Here is a 15,318-nt window from a genome sequence, read left to right on the forward strand (position 1 = left end):
GTTAAACTGATGGATTAAAAAAAAGTTCTTAATTAGTGGTTTTGTAGGAGAAAACAAGACTTTCTGTATGTAAATACAATACAGTATATATTTGGTTGGTGGTGGACAAGAAACATACATTTTATCTGCAGGTAAAATCAGTATACTTTGGTATGGTATTTGGTGGTAAAAATCAGTATATTTATAATGGTGCCTTCTTTCGAACGGTATACATATACAGTACATTATAAATTAATTATAAATGTCAACATATTAAAATATTAGGAATAATGGAGGTCTTTCATAGCAGCAATAAGTAGTGTAGTTCTGCACAGAATTTTGAGAAAAATCAATTACAGTATATATAAAATTATAATATATTGAAATAGCTCAGAAACCCATAGCTGAACAAGTTATGAAGGTAACAGTGTATAGCACAACCCCCAACTCATTCAAGGTTATACTATGGGGGCCTGACAGCTGAGTGGATAAGTGCTTCAGATTCATTATCCTGAGGTTCCGGGTTCAATTCCCAGAGGAGGCGGAAACAAATGGGCAGAGTTTTTCACCCTGTTGCCCCTATTACCTAGCAGTAAATAGGTATCTGGGAGTTAGATAGCTGCTACGGGTTGCTTCCTTGGGGTGTGTAACAAAAACAAAAAGCAGGCCTGGGGGGACCGGGCCATGGGGGACGCTAAGCCCGAAATCTTCTCGAGATAGATTACAGTTACTTTAGAAATGAATTAATGGGGAAATAAGTACACACTTGGTTCTATATAGCACTAGCCAGCAGGATGCTTGTATGAGAAAAACTTGTCGGATAAAAAAAAGTAACTATATATATTTTATAATAAATATAATACAGTAATAATAATGTTTAAAAAAAATACATAGAGGGAGTTTGATTACAGGAAAAATATAGTATGTACAGGTTCACTTTCTTTTCAAATACAGTAGCTTTCTACCATGGGGGAAAATATTTAAATTTTTTATATATTAAATACTGTACAGTACTAGGATTACCTGAAGGTAAAATTTGTAACTTGCACGATGTAAGAGCCAACAAGACTGCAAAATGATAATAGTAAACAAAAAAATAGTAGTAGTAATTGTGGTGGTGTTAATAGTGATGGTGGTTGGAGTAAAAGTGGTGCTTGTACTGATGGTGGTACAGTATGTCAGTTTCATGTCAGTTTCTCACCTTTTATGAAGTACATTTTCACACAAGAATCACACAGTGGATGGCCGCACACGTTAACCATCAGTTTCATCTGTGGGTTACGATACTTTGTACATCTACATGCCGGACACTGGATCTCAAACGATGCATCGTAATAGTCCCCCATCTTGTAACCTGGAAAATATAAAGAGCACTATGAATTTGTTGTACAGTAATTTCCTTTTGAAAATTATATTTCAAGAGGTAGAAAGGAATAGCAATTTCATGTGTTTTGTTTGCATGGCTATGAATAGTTCCCAATGAAAATTTGGAACTATTCCCAATAACCAATGACATTATAGGAAAATGTAAATACTGAATACCGTTTTGGAAATCGGAAAATAAGCTGTCGAAAAGTATTGTGTATCATTTGGCCACACCCCACCTTCCCTAGTGGGCCGTGTGGACAATGTTTATATATTCCACCACCAATGGCTGGTGGGAAAACTAACAACTGGTCATGTCTTAAAATTAATAAATTATTAAATTAATAATTATATACATATAATTTATTATTAAATATAGTTTAAAGTTAACAAATTACTAATACCTTGGGTATCAGGATAAATGGGTTAGTGCTCCCGAGTTTAAAGGGCCACTATCTCTCTAATAGCCTAGACAAGGACAGGAAGCCAGAGGCTTGTCAATGGTTCTCACATGATGATTTTTATCGAGCCGGATTTTTAAAAATCTGCCAGTAACCTTGCCAACGCTACTAACAATGTACCTGATTCATGCGCCGACAGATTATTTATATTATAAAAACGTATCGCATTTGACCACGCAGGAAGGCATTTACACACCTACTATCGTAAACACTCACCGTAGAGTGGTAAATGACTTCAGAGATGCAAGGAGGAGACGAGAGGCCCCGTGTTGTTTTGGTGGTCGTCTCTGGGGACTACGACCTCATCACTATCTTTGGCGACAATTTGAGTGTTTCTTAATAAATAAGCTTTGATATGTCGGTTACTAGCGTTTTATCATATTAATGTGTGTTGTAGTGATGCCTATTTATCGGTTGAATTAGGTTCATTGGCGCATACGAGCGTAATACATTTTGGGTGCGTTCCCAATCATTTGATGTCACTCAATGGCTCAATTAACCAATAACCAATGACTTTATTCAGAAATAGATGCGCATAAATATATTACTAATAACCATTAAATATATCTAGATTGGTATTATATACTTTCACACTAGGGACGGTTGAGGGCTGATATTAATTGACAACTGTAAAATACTGAAATATTTGTATAATTTTTACCCAAGTTTATCAGAGATCCACTAACACCAGTGGCCTTGACGGGGACAGGAAGCCGGCGGCTTATCAAAAATCCCCCCATAAATTGCCTTGATAATTGCCTATTTAAAGAGACCACTTCTTTAAAAGGTCAAATATAAGGACAAAATGATTCAAGCTCAAGAAGCCACAATGTAAAACAGAAAATAAGAGTTGTTTTTCACCTATAGAGTTACAACCCACGGAACGTCACTGAGTCTGAAAATGGTCACACATTACTGATGAAGTATGGATTTTCCTGGTGGATAAAATCATCAGGAAAAATGGTGGTTGGTGGAGGGAGCTTTGACAAACCGCCGACTTCTGGATCAACCTTAGGATCTGCGGGTTGGTACAAGAATTCAACCAACTACGAACCACTTAGTTTGATGAAAGGGAGCAGTACAACAACAGAAGTACACTTACATCGCATCAGGCTTGGATACCCATGTGCATGGGAAATAGGCTTACAGGTTCTGGAAGATAACAGGAAATGTCAGCACTGTGGAGAAAAGCCCGATAGACCACTGGAACATTATTTAACACAGTGCACAGTTACAAACCCATTAAGGTTTCAACTTAGATTCAACAGAGGAGAAGAAGTTGTTAAACACATGGGGCAAAATCTTACTGAAGCGACCATATAAGTCATAGATACTCATACTCGGTCCAAGTCTCTTTGATATCCCCAGAGTTAAACTTAATCTGTGTAAACACTATGCAAATACAGGGACACAGTTTATGGAACTCACTCCCTACTGAATTGAAAAGCTGTCCAACTTTTATATCATTCAAAATCAATACTAAAAAGTGGATTATAGATGCCCAGCAGGTTCATCAACTTCAACTCTTCATTATTCTTTGTATAATATTGACTTGCACCCTAGTTCTGGCAAATTTTGCCTTTCCCCAATCAGAGGATTATAAGTATGAAGTATAGCCATGTATCAAGAAAAATGCATGAACTCAATGGACAAACAATGCAATTTGCAGGTTAAATACTTAATGGGACAAGAGTGTCTCAAATTTTATGTCTACAACAACTCATAGGAACACTTACCTGCTTTAAGTAGTCGGATCATGAATATTTTTTTTTATTTTGCCTATAAAATTTCAATAGAAAATGCCATGTAAAAAACAAGATTCAAAAACTCGTGAAAGATTAAGAAGCTTTTAGAAACTTGCAAGTTTTATTAGGAAACAATTACTATAATCTTACAACATGTGCAAGTGAAGAGCAGAAACATGGCAATAGAAAAATATTGAACTTAAATATTAAATAAAGACAAAGTTGATCTATACTTTTGAATTTAGTGTATAAACAACTAATCAAAGAAGGTTTATTCATGTTTTGAGAAGCTCTACAGTTTTGAGTGATGCACAAGTGTAAGAAAATAAAATTATACTGTAGTTAGTAAATTGTAATATTACAACGTAAAAATATACAAAATCACATATTTGAGCAGTGCAAGAGACGGGCTGATGATTTGCAGAAATACATTTTCGATTTAAAAAGCAAATTTAGTTTCTCATTTCTGTGTCTTCCTTTACATTGTAAAGATAATTTTGGTCATGCACATAGTCAACTTAATAAATATTTTATTACTATATATACATACACAGTCCCATTCATTTGTGAAGTACTCTGCATGGTTAATCACACTAATTGTTCATAAAAATTGTGCTAACAATTTAGCCGGTCTTTTCAACCATTGTAGCAACAGTTTAAAAAGTTGTAAAATTTTAAAATGGCATGTCAGAATCTATGTACATTCACAAGGACTACAATGATGTTTATGATCTGATCAACTCCATGCAGGAAAAAACGTTAAGAGGTTATATGGCATCGGTACATCATATACACCATTCATCGCTTTCACATTTCATCTCACAATACAGTTAATCAAATTAGTTTATCACACATTAAAATTAATTTTGTCCCGTCAACAGATCAGGCAAACGTGTCTTTTTATTCTATATAAAAATCGTTATATGCACTTCCCCCCTCGCATCATGAACAGATGCAGAATTTAACATGGTACCATAACTGAATACTGAATCCATGTTTTTCTCTGTACCGTTAGGGAAGGCAAGAATAAGATTTGTTAATAGTGACCAGCACTGATCACTGCAATCTCCATGTAGCACCCCGTTTCCTTTTCAAATGAACTGTAGTGCATACTTAACTCTTTGTAAATGTCTGGTAATTCTCATTACAAAAGTTTCATTCTATCACTATTGGCACATTCTTGTGCATTCTAATGTCACTTTAGATGTGCACAGTTTCTTTTTTTTTTTTAAGACACCATCACAGGCCTTCATGAATTAAAAAATCTCCTTTTCCGAGGAATAATTAGGATATCCTATACACAATTCATAATTTAAAAATATAAGTCAATTATCAAATCTTTTCATATTTTTCTTTCACGGTAAACTGTGTGCTTGACAATGTTCACATTCATCCGACTGTCAAGTACAATAGGGACATCAAAAATTGATTTTTAGTTACAGCAACTCCTTAGTTGCAGCTCATCTAGAAAGCGTCAGATCTTTAGGATTATCTCCTCTAGTGTGCCCTGTTACACGCTGCTCAATGGTGATGTATTGGCGGATGAGGCGGGAAATTTCATGTGCTTGGTCAGTTTGTATTCTAGTGATGCGTTGCTGCATTAAGTTGCCACATTTCATATCTAGGTACAGATCATCTTCACTTTTGACTTTCCTTGTACTCATCACCTCAGCCAGACTGTACCTAGTCAAGGTTTCCTGTAGGAATACCGTTATATTATGCATTTTGTACAGATATTAGTTATATTTCAATCCTAATATAAAATTATAATGTTCCTCAACATTCAAAATGCTCATTATTATTTGCAAAACAAGTTGGCTACTTTGTGGTTTAGTGTGCATTGTAATATTAAACAGTATCCAGTAGCATTTATTAAATTATAAAGAAAACAGACTTACATGAGTGAGGAGATCAAGAAAATGAACTCCATTTTTGTTCAGAGCGAGGATATGGTCTGTTCTTTCCTTTGGTTCCATTACTCTCTTAACAGCAAAGAAGGACGACCCAAATAGTGGCCACAGTTGGAGGATTTCTAAAACATTAAATATAATTAGCGAGTTTTTCTTGTACTTTTTTACAGTACAGTATTTCATATTAGTGCAAGAGTTTACCTATTTAAACAGTCTTTTCACCAACTAATGCAGTTAATTTTAAAGGAAACTTAGCATACAAGGAATTTTAATTTCAATCAAATTTAGTATACATACCAAGAACCTGTGCTTTGGCTTGTAAACTGGTGAGTGTTGCAACTTCTGGCCAAGCTGACTGGACCATATTGACCCATTGTGGAGGTTTAACATCCCGCACAGTTAGCGCAGGCTTTGGCAACAAGTATTTCACTTCTTTCATACTGGGCATGTCTTCCAGGTCAGCAGCTCGGTGGAGAAGGGCAGCAACTTTGGCAATATCATACTGCAAACAAGTTGCACTTAAGTTTGTAATGCAAGTACATTAAATGAAAAGTAATAATAAAATCTGAAATATCCAATATACAGCAGTTCTTTATATTACAAATGTAACTCACAATAACTTCTTGCTGGAGTTGCTCTCCTGGTGTCACCAACAGAAGACCTTCAAGGTAGTCTGGAGCGATCTGATTGAACACCACTTCATAGTACAAGGGGTTATCAGATCGCAATGGGTAGTACCACACACTTCGACAGAATATTAAGTAGAACACCTGAAAAAAAAATTACCAGAGCATTATGGTAATTGGTTTAATTAATGTACTGTATATCTAATCAAAATGCATTAAACTGAAAAGAAAAAATCAATTATGTATCAGCTAACTTAACCATGAAGCCCAGAACTTTAACTTTAGTAATTTTGTACAATTAAAACTTTACCTGTTGGTTTTTCAATAGTTCTGTTGTGACGTCTAGAATATACTCTTCTCTGGCCAGGGGCATGGTGAACGTGTCACCCTCAACGATACAGTACAAGCTGTATTCCTCCTGTTCATGCGGGGATCTCACACCTATCAGGTTACACATCTCTTCAATAATATCCTGTTGAAAATAAATAGATACTTGCTGAATTGCATGGTTTACTGTGCCAGTTATATCTCAAATCGACAACTATTTCTGTAACCGACTAAAGAATTCTGTAATAAATTTTGTATAGATTCATCCTCCAAGTAAACAAGTTTTTGCCATACTTTTTACAGTTTCTCAATCACTAATAGTCAATAACATACAAATTAAAAACATTCTAAACACTAAGTTTTTAAATTAACAATTAAGGTTTCAATACTGTAATTTGGAATGTGCAAGTTGACAAATTGAAATTTGTTGCCTTACTCTTGAAAGAAATGCAACCCCTGACAACAGTCTCTGCTTATCAGCAAAGTGTTAAAGTATGGCTGGTCAGCAGAAGGAAAAGTTAATTGCACATATTACAAGCAGCTCTTACCTGCACTACTGAAGTACTCTTTGTGTTTATAACTCTTTCAGTTCCTCCAGGAAGTCTGTAGATTTGCCGCTTAGAATTGCGACCAGCAGTTATGGCAGTAATCTCTTCAATACTTGGAACATTCTTGCGTCCACCATAATTAAATGTTTTACGAAGATTCTGAAGACATACCATTGCTGTACCTGTAAATTCATTCAGTACAAAATTAAATAAAAATTAAACCACACGTACGATACATATACAAATCACAATAGCTAGTGAAACCTTTACAAGTTTATCACAATTTGGCATGCTATACTTCTACTGAATTGTTGGTATACTGTATTTTGTACAAAATTTTTGTATGAAAATGCATAAACCAAACCAAAACAACCTTTCCATGTCCAGATGCCAAAAAACAAATTCAAGTTAACTAGAGGTCAGAAGAAATGCTCACCGTGATATGCTCTTCTCTTATCATACGCTGCCGTTTCAAGATATTTAAAGAGGTAGGGCTTAAGGTTTTCTGAGCAAGTGAAGTAAGCTGCCACAATGGAGAAGAGTCTCCACCCCCTCTGGCAAGAGTCTGGGATGGAGGATTTATTATTCGTTGTCTGCTTCATGATCTGACAATACACTTCATCTCTCAACACATGGTGCTTGTGACAGTTCTGTTGGCATGGGGAAAATTAATTAAAAACAGTTTGTATACAGTACCTTGTAATAAAGATAAACACTACCCAATTTTCTACTGAAGATGGTCAACATTACACATACCCTTGTTCATCCAAGTCAAAGTATGTGTGTTCTCATTTTAATGCCACAATTTCTTAATAAAATTGCCTTAAGTAGAACACAAACAAAAGGAAAATGGTAGGAGAAAGAAAATATTGAACATTGCTATTCCATAATGGTAAATAAATACACTTTGTATGCATATTAAACTAAAATACTGTAACTGATAGTCTCTGTGCAAGCAAGCAGTAATTAAATATACAGTATATATAAATTACATACCAAGTCATGGTCATACTGAAGGCAATATGATCTAATTGATATTACCAACCTCGATAAAGAAGCAAACTTCAATATTCTCTGTAAAGTTATGCAAATAATGAAAAAAAAAATTAAATTACCAAGAAGAATGCCAATGATTAAATAATTCATGCCACAAGAAAAAAAAATGCCCAATTGCTCACTAACCATGAGAATTGTGTAGACACAATGAACCTCTGTGTGTTGTGGTGCCATTGGATAATCTCCCATGTACCGCATCACTGCCACAAAGCTCTCAACTGCCATCTGGCTCAGCTCTGGCTCCAGTGGCAGTAGAGAGGCAGAGATTGGAGACTGGCTGAACTTTACCATTTCAACCTGAAGAATAATTTAGTGTTTACCAATTTGCAATAAACATTTGCAATTCAGTCTGCAACATTAAAAATAATTGCAAGTGTTAATAAGGTTCGTCAATTATCTAGCATTTAAACAGAGATACTTTCCTGCTTATAAAATTTTTTGCCCTTTCTACTACTAGCCCACAGGATGTGTATAGGGTGCATTAAAGATGAACCAACTCAAACTGCATGCATCCTTCACTTTTTAAAAGTACTTGTTACCGCCCTCAAACTTGCCCAAGTTTCCCCTCCACCTTATCCCATAGGTTATTCAGACTTGAACCCTGCTTCCTTACACTCTTGTCTTCCCTTCTGCTTCTTAACCTTTGTCTTTTCCAACCCTCAAATTCACCGACACTTCATTCTATCGTCCATGTCTTTAGTATGACAAAACCATATCAACTACAGTGCTTTGCTGTACACACTAGTACTACAGTGGGCATCCTTTTTCTAACTATGCTGCATCATTATGGCAGAGTTCAAACAAATAAGATTACAAACCTGATCCTTCCAAGTCCACTGTGCAACATTGTCTTTATTGCCTTTCTTCTTCTTTTTGTTTGTCTGAAGTGTACCATCAGATTGCACAATGCCTTGTTCTTTGGATAATCTGAAATGCTGGAGAGCAAATTGTAACAATGAATGCTTGCCATCATGCACCACTGGCTGGCTGCCACCACCCCCACTGCCGGGCCCTCCACCTCCCTCTCCACCCGAGGAGTGGCCAGAGTCATCGTGGTGGGAGTGGAGGAGTGTGTTGGAGTGCATCACCTGTTGCTGTGTCCATGTGCCTGTACCGATACCACTGCGTATTTCAGACTCATTTTCTATTAGTCCTGTTTCGATGATATCAGCCTGAGAATATAAAAAGGCATGTCAGTATCAAGAATTTATACAATTTACTAATCAACTAGTAAAATCGATGCAAGATACTTTTTTAATGTTCAAGTTTTGTTTTATTCTGCCAAGGAAACCCAGTGCATTGGTATAATGACTACCATGACTATCTGATTTACCCCGAGTCATCTTCAAATACTGTACATTCATTTTTACCCAACTTCCTCCCGTTTCTTTACCTTGGTGTGGGCGGCAACAGTAGTGGTACCAGCAACAACAGCATTCGTAATATTATTAGTCGTAACTGTATTATTGTTTGTAGTAGCAGTAGTAGTAGTTGCGGCAGCAGCAGCAGCGGCAGCTGCAGCAGCATTTCTGGCTTCAGACCGGGCAATTGGCACGACATAATCAACAGGAAAGAGCCCTGTGCGGCCATCCAAGGTGCCCTGCAGCCATCCTGTGACGACGAGAATCATGATTGTACCAAGTAAATATAGCCACAATGAATCGGTACAATTATCAAAATAGAATCGATATGATTTACAATATCTAGTATTAGAATACTACTGCTGAGTATTATGTATGTATTGCAAATGCAAGTAATTACAAAGATTGATATGCAAGAACACAACGGTCCAGCCTTAAATATTGCATGCATAACTAAAGAAGTCACGTCATGCCTGTCACAGGTAAAAAAAAAACTATTCTTCTGTCACATTAGCAAATAAATTAAGTAGTGATGTTATTCTGGTTAAAAAAAATCCAACCAGAGTAATTAATAACGGCAACAACATAAGGATGTTGCCCAACAGGACCACAGGGGATTATATCCAAGAGAATGAAACATACCATCTACAATTCTTTGAGTAAAGGAAAAGCATTACAACCAACTTCCAGCTCTCGTGATTACTGGAAGCTAATTTCTGGCACAAAGTTAAGGTGTTCCAATGCGAAGCTTCAGTCCTAGAAGTTCTCTACTTCCAGACTGTAATGTACATACTTAGAAGAAAATCAACCTATAAATATGCAACACATTTAAACACACACATTAGCAGTATGATAACTCTGAACTCACCATTATCTTCATATCTATCAGCACCGTTGACCCTGATGATATCTCCCTTCTTGAAGCTGAGGAGCGTGTTCTCCCTGGTAATGTAGTCTGCTACTGCCCGGACGAACTCCTTGCTTCCCTAAAATAAAAAACTGGTCAATATTGGTTGACGGAAACAAGGGGGCCAAGGTGCCAAAGCAGGACCAAAGGATTGTCCAAAACGAGATTAAGGTGCAAGCAACGGCTTAGGAGCCCAAGAGAGGATTTACAATAGATAAGCAAGATCAATAATTGTATATGATTACCTAATACACAACTGTCGACCATAAGATCAAATGATGGGGGGAAACACCACACCAGCACTAGCGTTTATTGTACAAGTTTGTCTAGAGAAAAACTGACCATGCAATGACGAGTCTTTACTGCAGGTTTCTGTTAACACTTGGACGAGAACCATAAATTAAACTGGGTAATTATTAATTTACCTGAAACACCTGCCAGAAAGTAAACTTGAATACGAGTGGAACACATTAAATAGTAACTGAATAGTGAAATGGTAAAGTCCTAGATGATGAACCACGTGTTTACAGAACATGTACATGATCACAACTTTGATATGTTAGGTATTTTTACCACATCTAGCATCACGTGGGAGGCGAGGACGAGGACAGCAAAAGGGGGAGTTCAACACTACCTGGAAAGCTAAGCGAGCGAAAGCGTGAGGCTTGAAGTTGTTCCTGACGGCGTGATAGAGGATGAGGGCCCATCCCAGGCGAGAGGTGGCTCCTAGGGTGTCATGCCAGTCGTCCAGGCCAGGGTTCACGCTCGTCACCTCGCTCAGGTCACTCCCATCACTCAGTTGTGACCTCACGCTGCCCTTTAGGGCAGACTTGAGGCCTCGTGACTGTTCTTGCTCATCCACTAGATTAATAGGTGGCAACGAGGGGTCATACACATCATCCTCATCCTCCAAAGTAAAATGCTGGCGTCTATTATCGAGATCTATGGAAGGCTGCAGGAGGGGACGAAAGAACTGGATGGAGGGATCGTACAGGTTCTGAGGAGAGTCATATAATATTTCTTCCAGGTCGCGGCTAGAGTCTTTTCTCCCGAAGCTGTCCACATCACTGTCGTTGAAACTGCCGCCATCACTCTCAAGCCCGTCACTGCGCAGAGCCAGCACAGGAGTCGATGGTCTGGCCCCTGTACTACTACAAACTACCTTCAACGCCTTCCTCTGTGCTGTGGGGAGATCACTCTCCAACTCCCCGGGAACGCTGTACCCGAAATTATCCAAGTAAATGTCTTCTTGTCCCCCGACGCGATTTTGACATTTTACGCCTCTGGCTTCAAAAGGAATATCATTATTTTGATATCTTCTTGCACGAGAGTGTACTTCATCCCCAGACCACAAATGCTCCTGGAATTCTTCCTCATCAGCGTACTCTACAATTACTTGAAGGTCTCTGGAGGAGGATGGACACACATCCGGTTGGGAACTGGCGAAGAAGTCGTCCCGAGGTCGAGCGTAGGTTGGGTGGAGGCGGCCCTGCACCGCTTCATGAGACTCCAGCTCCTGGTCTGAGTAATCAGGGTCCGGCAGCATCCTTGACAACGCAAGTCACTTTCTTCTCATCATTCACTGGTTATCACCGGCCACAGAAAAAAATACCAGTCAGCCTTGCTGCGAGTGTGAGAATCAGCCTTGGTAAATTATACAAACTTGTTTTACTTTTGTCGAGACGCGAGACTTTAAAAACTGCGCCAAATGCTACTCAGACCAAAATATTATCTTGCCAATGCAAGAATACAATTTTGCCTCAGCCGCGGTAAATGTTTTATACGAATCGATAACAATTCCCCCTAAAATACACTATACACGTCCACGGATGTCATGCAGTTGCTTTACTCTTGTCCGTTTTCTTGTATAGAAGGAAAGAATGGAAAAAAAAATGGTCTTGGAAAGTTGGAAGAATCTAAAATCTTGGAAAGAATGGTCTAAAATAAAGTAAGATTATAAAATAATCTATATATTATAGGAGCTGCCTGGTATATACCTGGTATATACCTATCATTATTAGCACTGAAGAGCATTCGCCAATGTCAGCATTAACGAAGTCCCAAGACCCCGCGTTGAGGATAAATATAGGTTATTATGCCTCCCCTCCCCCCCCGTGGTTGGACATGGGAGATTATTTTGTAATTTTATTTTACTCTTCCCCCCCCCCCTATCTTGGTGGCACCGGCAAGTGCATTAATGATACTGTTCGTCTTGTGTAATGAATATTCCGAGACTGTAGGCAGAGCCTAGCCTTACTTTTATATAAAAAGTAAGGCTAGGCTCTGCCTACAGTAGTAGTCGTAGTTCGCCAGTAAAACTACTGGCGACATCTGACCGCCCTCATGAGCCGTGGGCCGTCCGACCTCTCGTTACTCTCACTGCCTCTAAAGTCGGCCAGCATATAAACATAAACGTGCTCTTTACACAGACCACTTTCCTATCCAGTCGTGTGTTCATGGTGTAACCGCTCGCAAAAATTATTACGGCAGAACTTTTCAAATTCTGTGGATATGGAGGCGCGTGAGAATTGGGTCTTGGCGAACCTAGCAAGAGGCCGGCATTACCTTGTGTGAAGTGTTCCTCAAGATATACGAGAAGTAGGGAAAGTGTTTCATATCCGCCACACGGCCATCACAGACTAAACCTCTTTAGAAATCATCTCGTTAAGAACATACATCTATATCTGACTCATTATGACTGAGCGGTGGAGCGAATGATTGAACTCGTGATTGTGGTTAAGATAGAATATATATTCTGCATCTTTGCGCTCAATATATTTCATATCGGTCTCTTCCAAGTCGTTCGTTATATAGTCATCTTTTCATCCCAGTATACACTACATCACGTACTCTCTCGCTCGCATACGGGCACACACAGCAAACACGCATCTAATTAACACCAGGCGCAACGACAATTTGAGTGCAAGAAGCAATTGTGTCGTTAATAGCGAGACAGAGGTGCGTGTTTATATTAGGTGTTGGCTGGCCTTTCCTCACTACACTCCGTTCAAGCTCAACCTACTTTTCATTGTACAATTTTAAATTTAATTCCAAAAACCCTTTCACGCCTGAAGTGAAGCTCTCACACGCATTGTAGCAACAATTAATTCCTCCCACGTACATTCACATTACATCCCGCCCACACTTAAAAGAAAGCGTAACAGTGGACGCCCGCCCTCCCAGCGACACCCAAGCAGAACATTACATTTCACGTTGCCTGCGCACACCCGCTTCTTACCCAGGTTCGTACACGACACAACTAAGTAAGGAGGAATGGAGGAGCACGCCTCTGAACACCGATCATAATCGATCAGAACAATCGACAGAGGAACTTCCTGTTGCCCACGAGAGCATTAATTCCTTCAGGCTCCTCCGAGGACCCTGTAACAATACCGGCGATGAGGATAAATGAACTTACAGCTGACTCTATACTCTAACCCCTCATAGAATAGGGTCGCAGCACATTGCTGTGTAAAAAAAGAAATGCAAGTAGATAAGACTAAACTTAAGACCTAGGGCCCAATGATAGACAGTTGCTGTTTGTATGATCCAGAACCAATCATCTGTCTAACCTACGCTTGGAGCAATCCACGACTCCATATTCGATGTACTACGAGTAACCTGTAGCGCCTCTGCTTCCTAGAAATGTAATTAAATTCATGTAATATGTACTTGTGTACATATTCCACGCCACAGAACGTGCACTCTAGCCAACTGCCGCGCCAATACCTGCTGTACTGTTCACTAGAACTATTCCCAGCAAGCATGGCTGTAATTTTCTAAACTTCTTCTGTATTCGTCATAGAGTGGTCTAAACTGTTAATAATACCAATAACTTTATGGCATTAACATTATCTAAAATGCTATAAGTAATTCGTGGAAAATAAGCATTACCGAGATAATTACAGCAAGTTTGTGTAGTTTATAGTTTTTCTAATATCATTATGACTGCTTCTGGCAGAATGAAACGTGGTCTCATTAGTGACAGGGAGACAACAGAGTTGGGGAATGACATTTCAAACGGTCACCTTCAATTGTCTATAATATTTACTCAATATAAATTTCTTGCAGAGAGAGTGAGATAATGAACAAATTTGTTTTCCAATCAATTATATTACAGATGGTTATTAAATTAACGTGAACCATGAGAATTATGGATTCCAAGTGAGAAGAGTTGAAAGGTTGGGCGATGGAGTCGAGTTTAGGACAAAGGGGGTAGTTTAGTACAGTGGAGGGGAAGGGGGAGGGGGGGGGGAGTAGTAGAGGACAAGGGGAGGTCGTCGAAGGGCGTGTCTTCCCCCAGCTTATCATTACCACATTCTTCCCCAGTCCCCCCTTCCCACTTTTTCCGGTCCCTCCATCCCACCCTCTACTCTCGTTTTCACCCATCCAGGCATTTTCACAACATACGCTGTTCGGAAATTCACTTTGTTTATAGTGTTTGCAGTGAACCACCGAGGCTTAAATTGGACATCATGAAGACAACCTTTCTATAGTGTTAGATATGAAATTTATGCTGCATAACACGTGCGTGCAGCCAGTACTCCAAGCGTCCCAGCACCACCACCATGAAATTTCTAATATAATAATGTTTATTCGGGTAAAAGTACATTCAAAATGAGTTACAAACGGTTATGTTGGATTTCTAGATAGAGGTAGTACCTACTATGCCTAAAGCCATTGATACGCACAGCGTTTCGGGCAAGAAACTAAAGAAACTGCTTTACTCCCATAAAGCAGCGATAAAAACTAATAAATTACTTCTCTGGCAACGTAATAATAAACATTCATGTAATAAGGTTACGTTTAAATGAACAAATCCACAAGGGCCGTAACGAGGGTTCGAACCTACGTCCGAGAGGATCCCAGACGCACTTTAATCGACTGAGCTACGGCATGGTATAAGAATTGCAACCAGGAAATCAACTTGACCTACCACGGATCCTTCATTCTCTCTGCGGGATCCGCGGTAGATCAAGTTGATTTCCCGGTTGCAATTCTTATACCATGTAGGTCAGTCGATTCAACCCGTC

The 15,318-nt window shown here is 38.8% G+C and overlaps 1 protein-coding gene across 3 annotated transcripts in view; it reads right to left on the reverse strand.

Moving 5' to 3' along the window:
- Nucleotides 1–3,652: 3,652 nt before the first annotated feature.
- Nucleotides 3,653–15,318, reverse strand: part of LOC138368616 (unconventional myosin-XV-like) — a 114,310-nt gene continuing 102,644 nt past the window's right edge. For all 3 annotated transcript variants that reach the window (XM_069331208.1, XM_069331209.1, XM_069331207.1), the window contains 11 exons: nt 10,247–10,364; nt 9,411–9,628; nt 8,836–9,189; nt 8,144–8,314; nt 7,398–7,611; nt 6,962–7,143; nt 6,397–6,558; nt 6,075–6,230; nt 5,758–5,962; nt 5,449–5,582; nt 3,653–5,247 (listed from right to left, as the gene is read on the reverse strand). In XM_069331208.1, coding sequence (XP_069187309.1) covers nt 5,011–5,247; nt 5,449–5,582; nt 5,758–5,962; nt 6,075–6,230; nt 6,397–6,558; nt 6,962–7,143; nt 7,398–7,611; nt 8,144–8,314; nt 8,836–9,189; nt 9,411–9,628; nt 10,247–10,364 — 2,151 coding nt within the window. In that variant the 3' untranslated portion in view covers nt 3,653–5,010. The remainder of the gene's footprint in view (nt 5,248–5,448; nt 5,583–5,757; nt 5,963–6,074; nt 6,231–6,396; nt 6,559–6,961; nt 7,144–7,397; nt 7,612–8,143; nt 8,315–8,835; nt 9,190–9,410; nt 9,629–10,246; nt 10,365–15,318) is intronic.

The sequence above is a fragment of the Procambarus clarkii genome, chromosome 25 (assembly GCF_040958095.1).
Source record: "Procambarus clarkii isolate CNS0578487 chromosome 25, FALCON_Pclarkii_2.0, whole genome shotgun sequence".
Taxonomy (NCBI): Eukaryota; Metazoa; Arthropoda; class Malacostraca; order Decapoda; family Cambaridae; genus Procambarus; species Procambarus clarkii.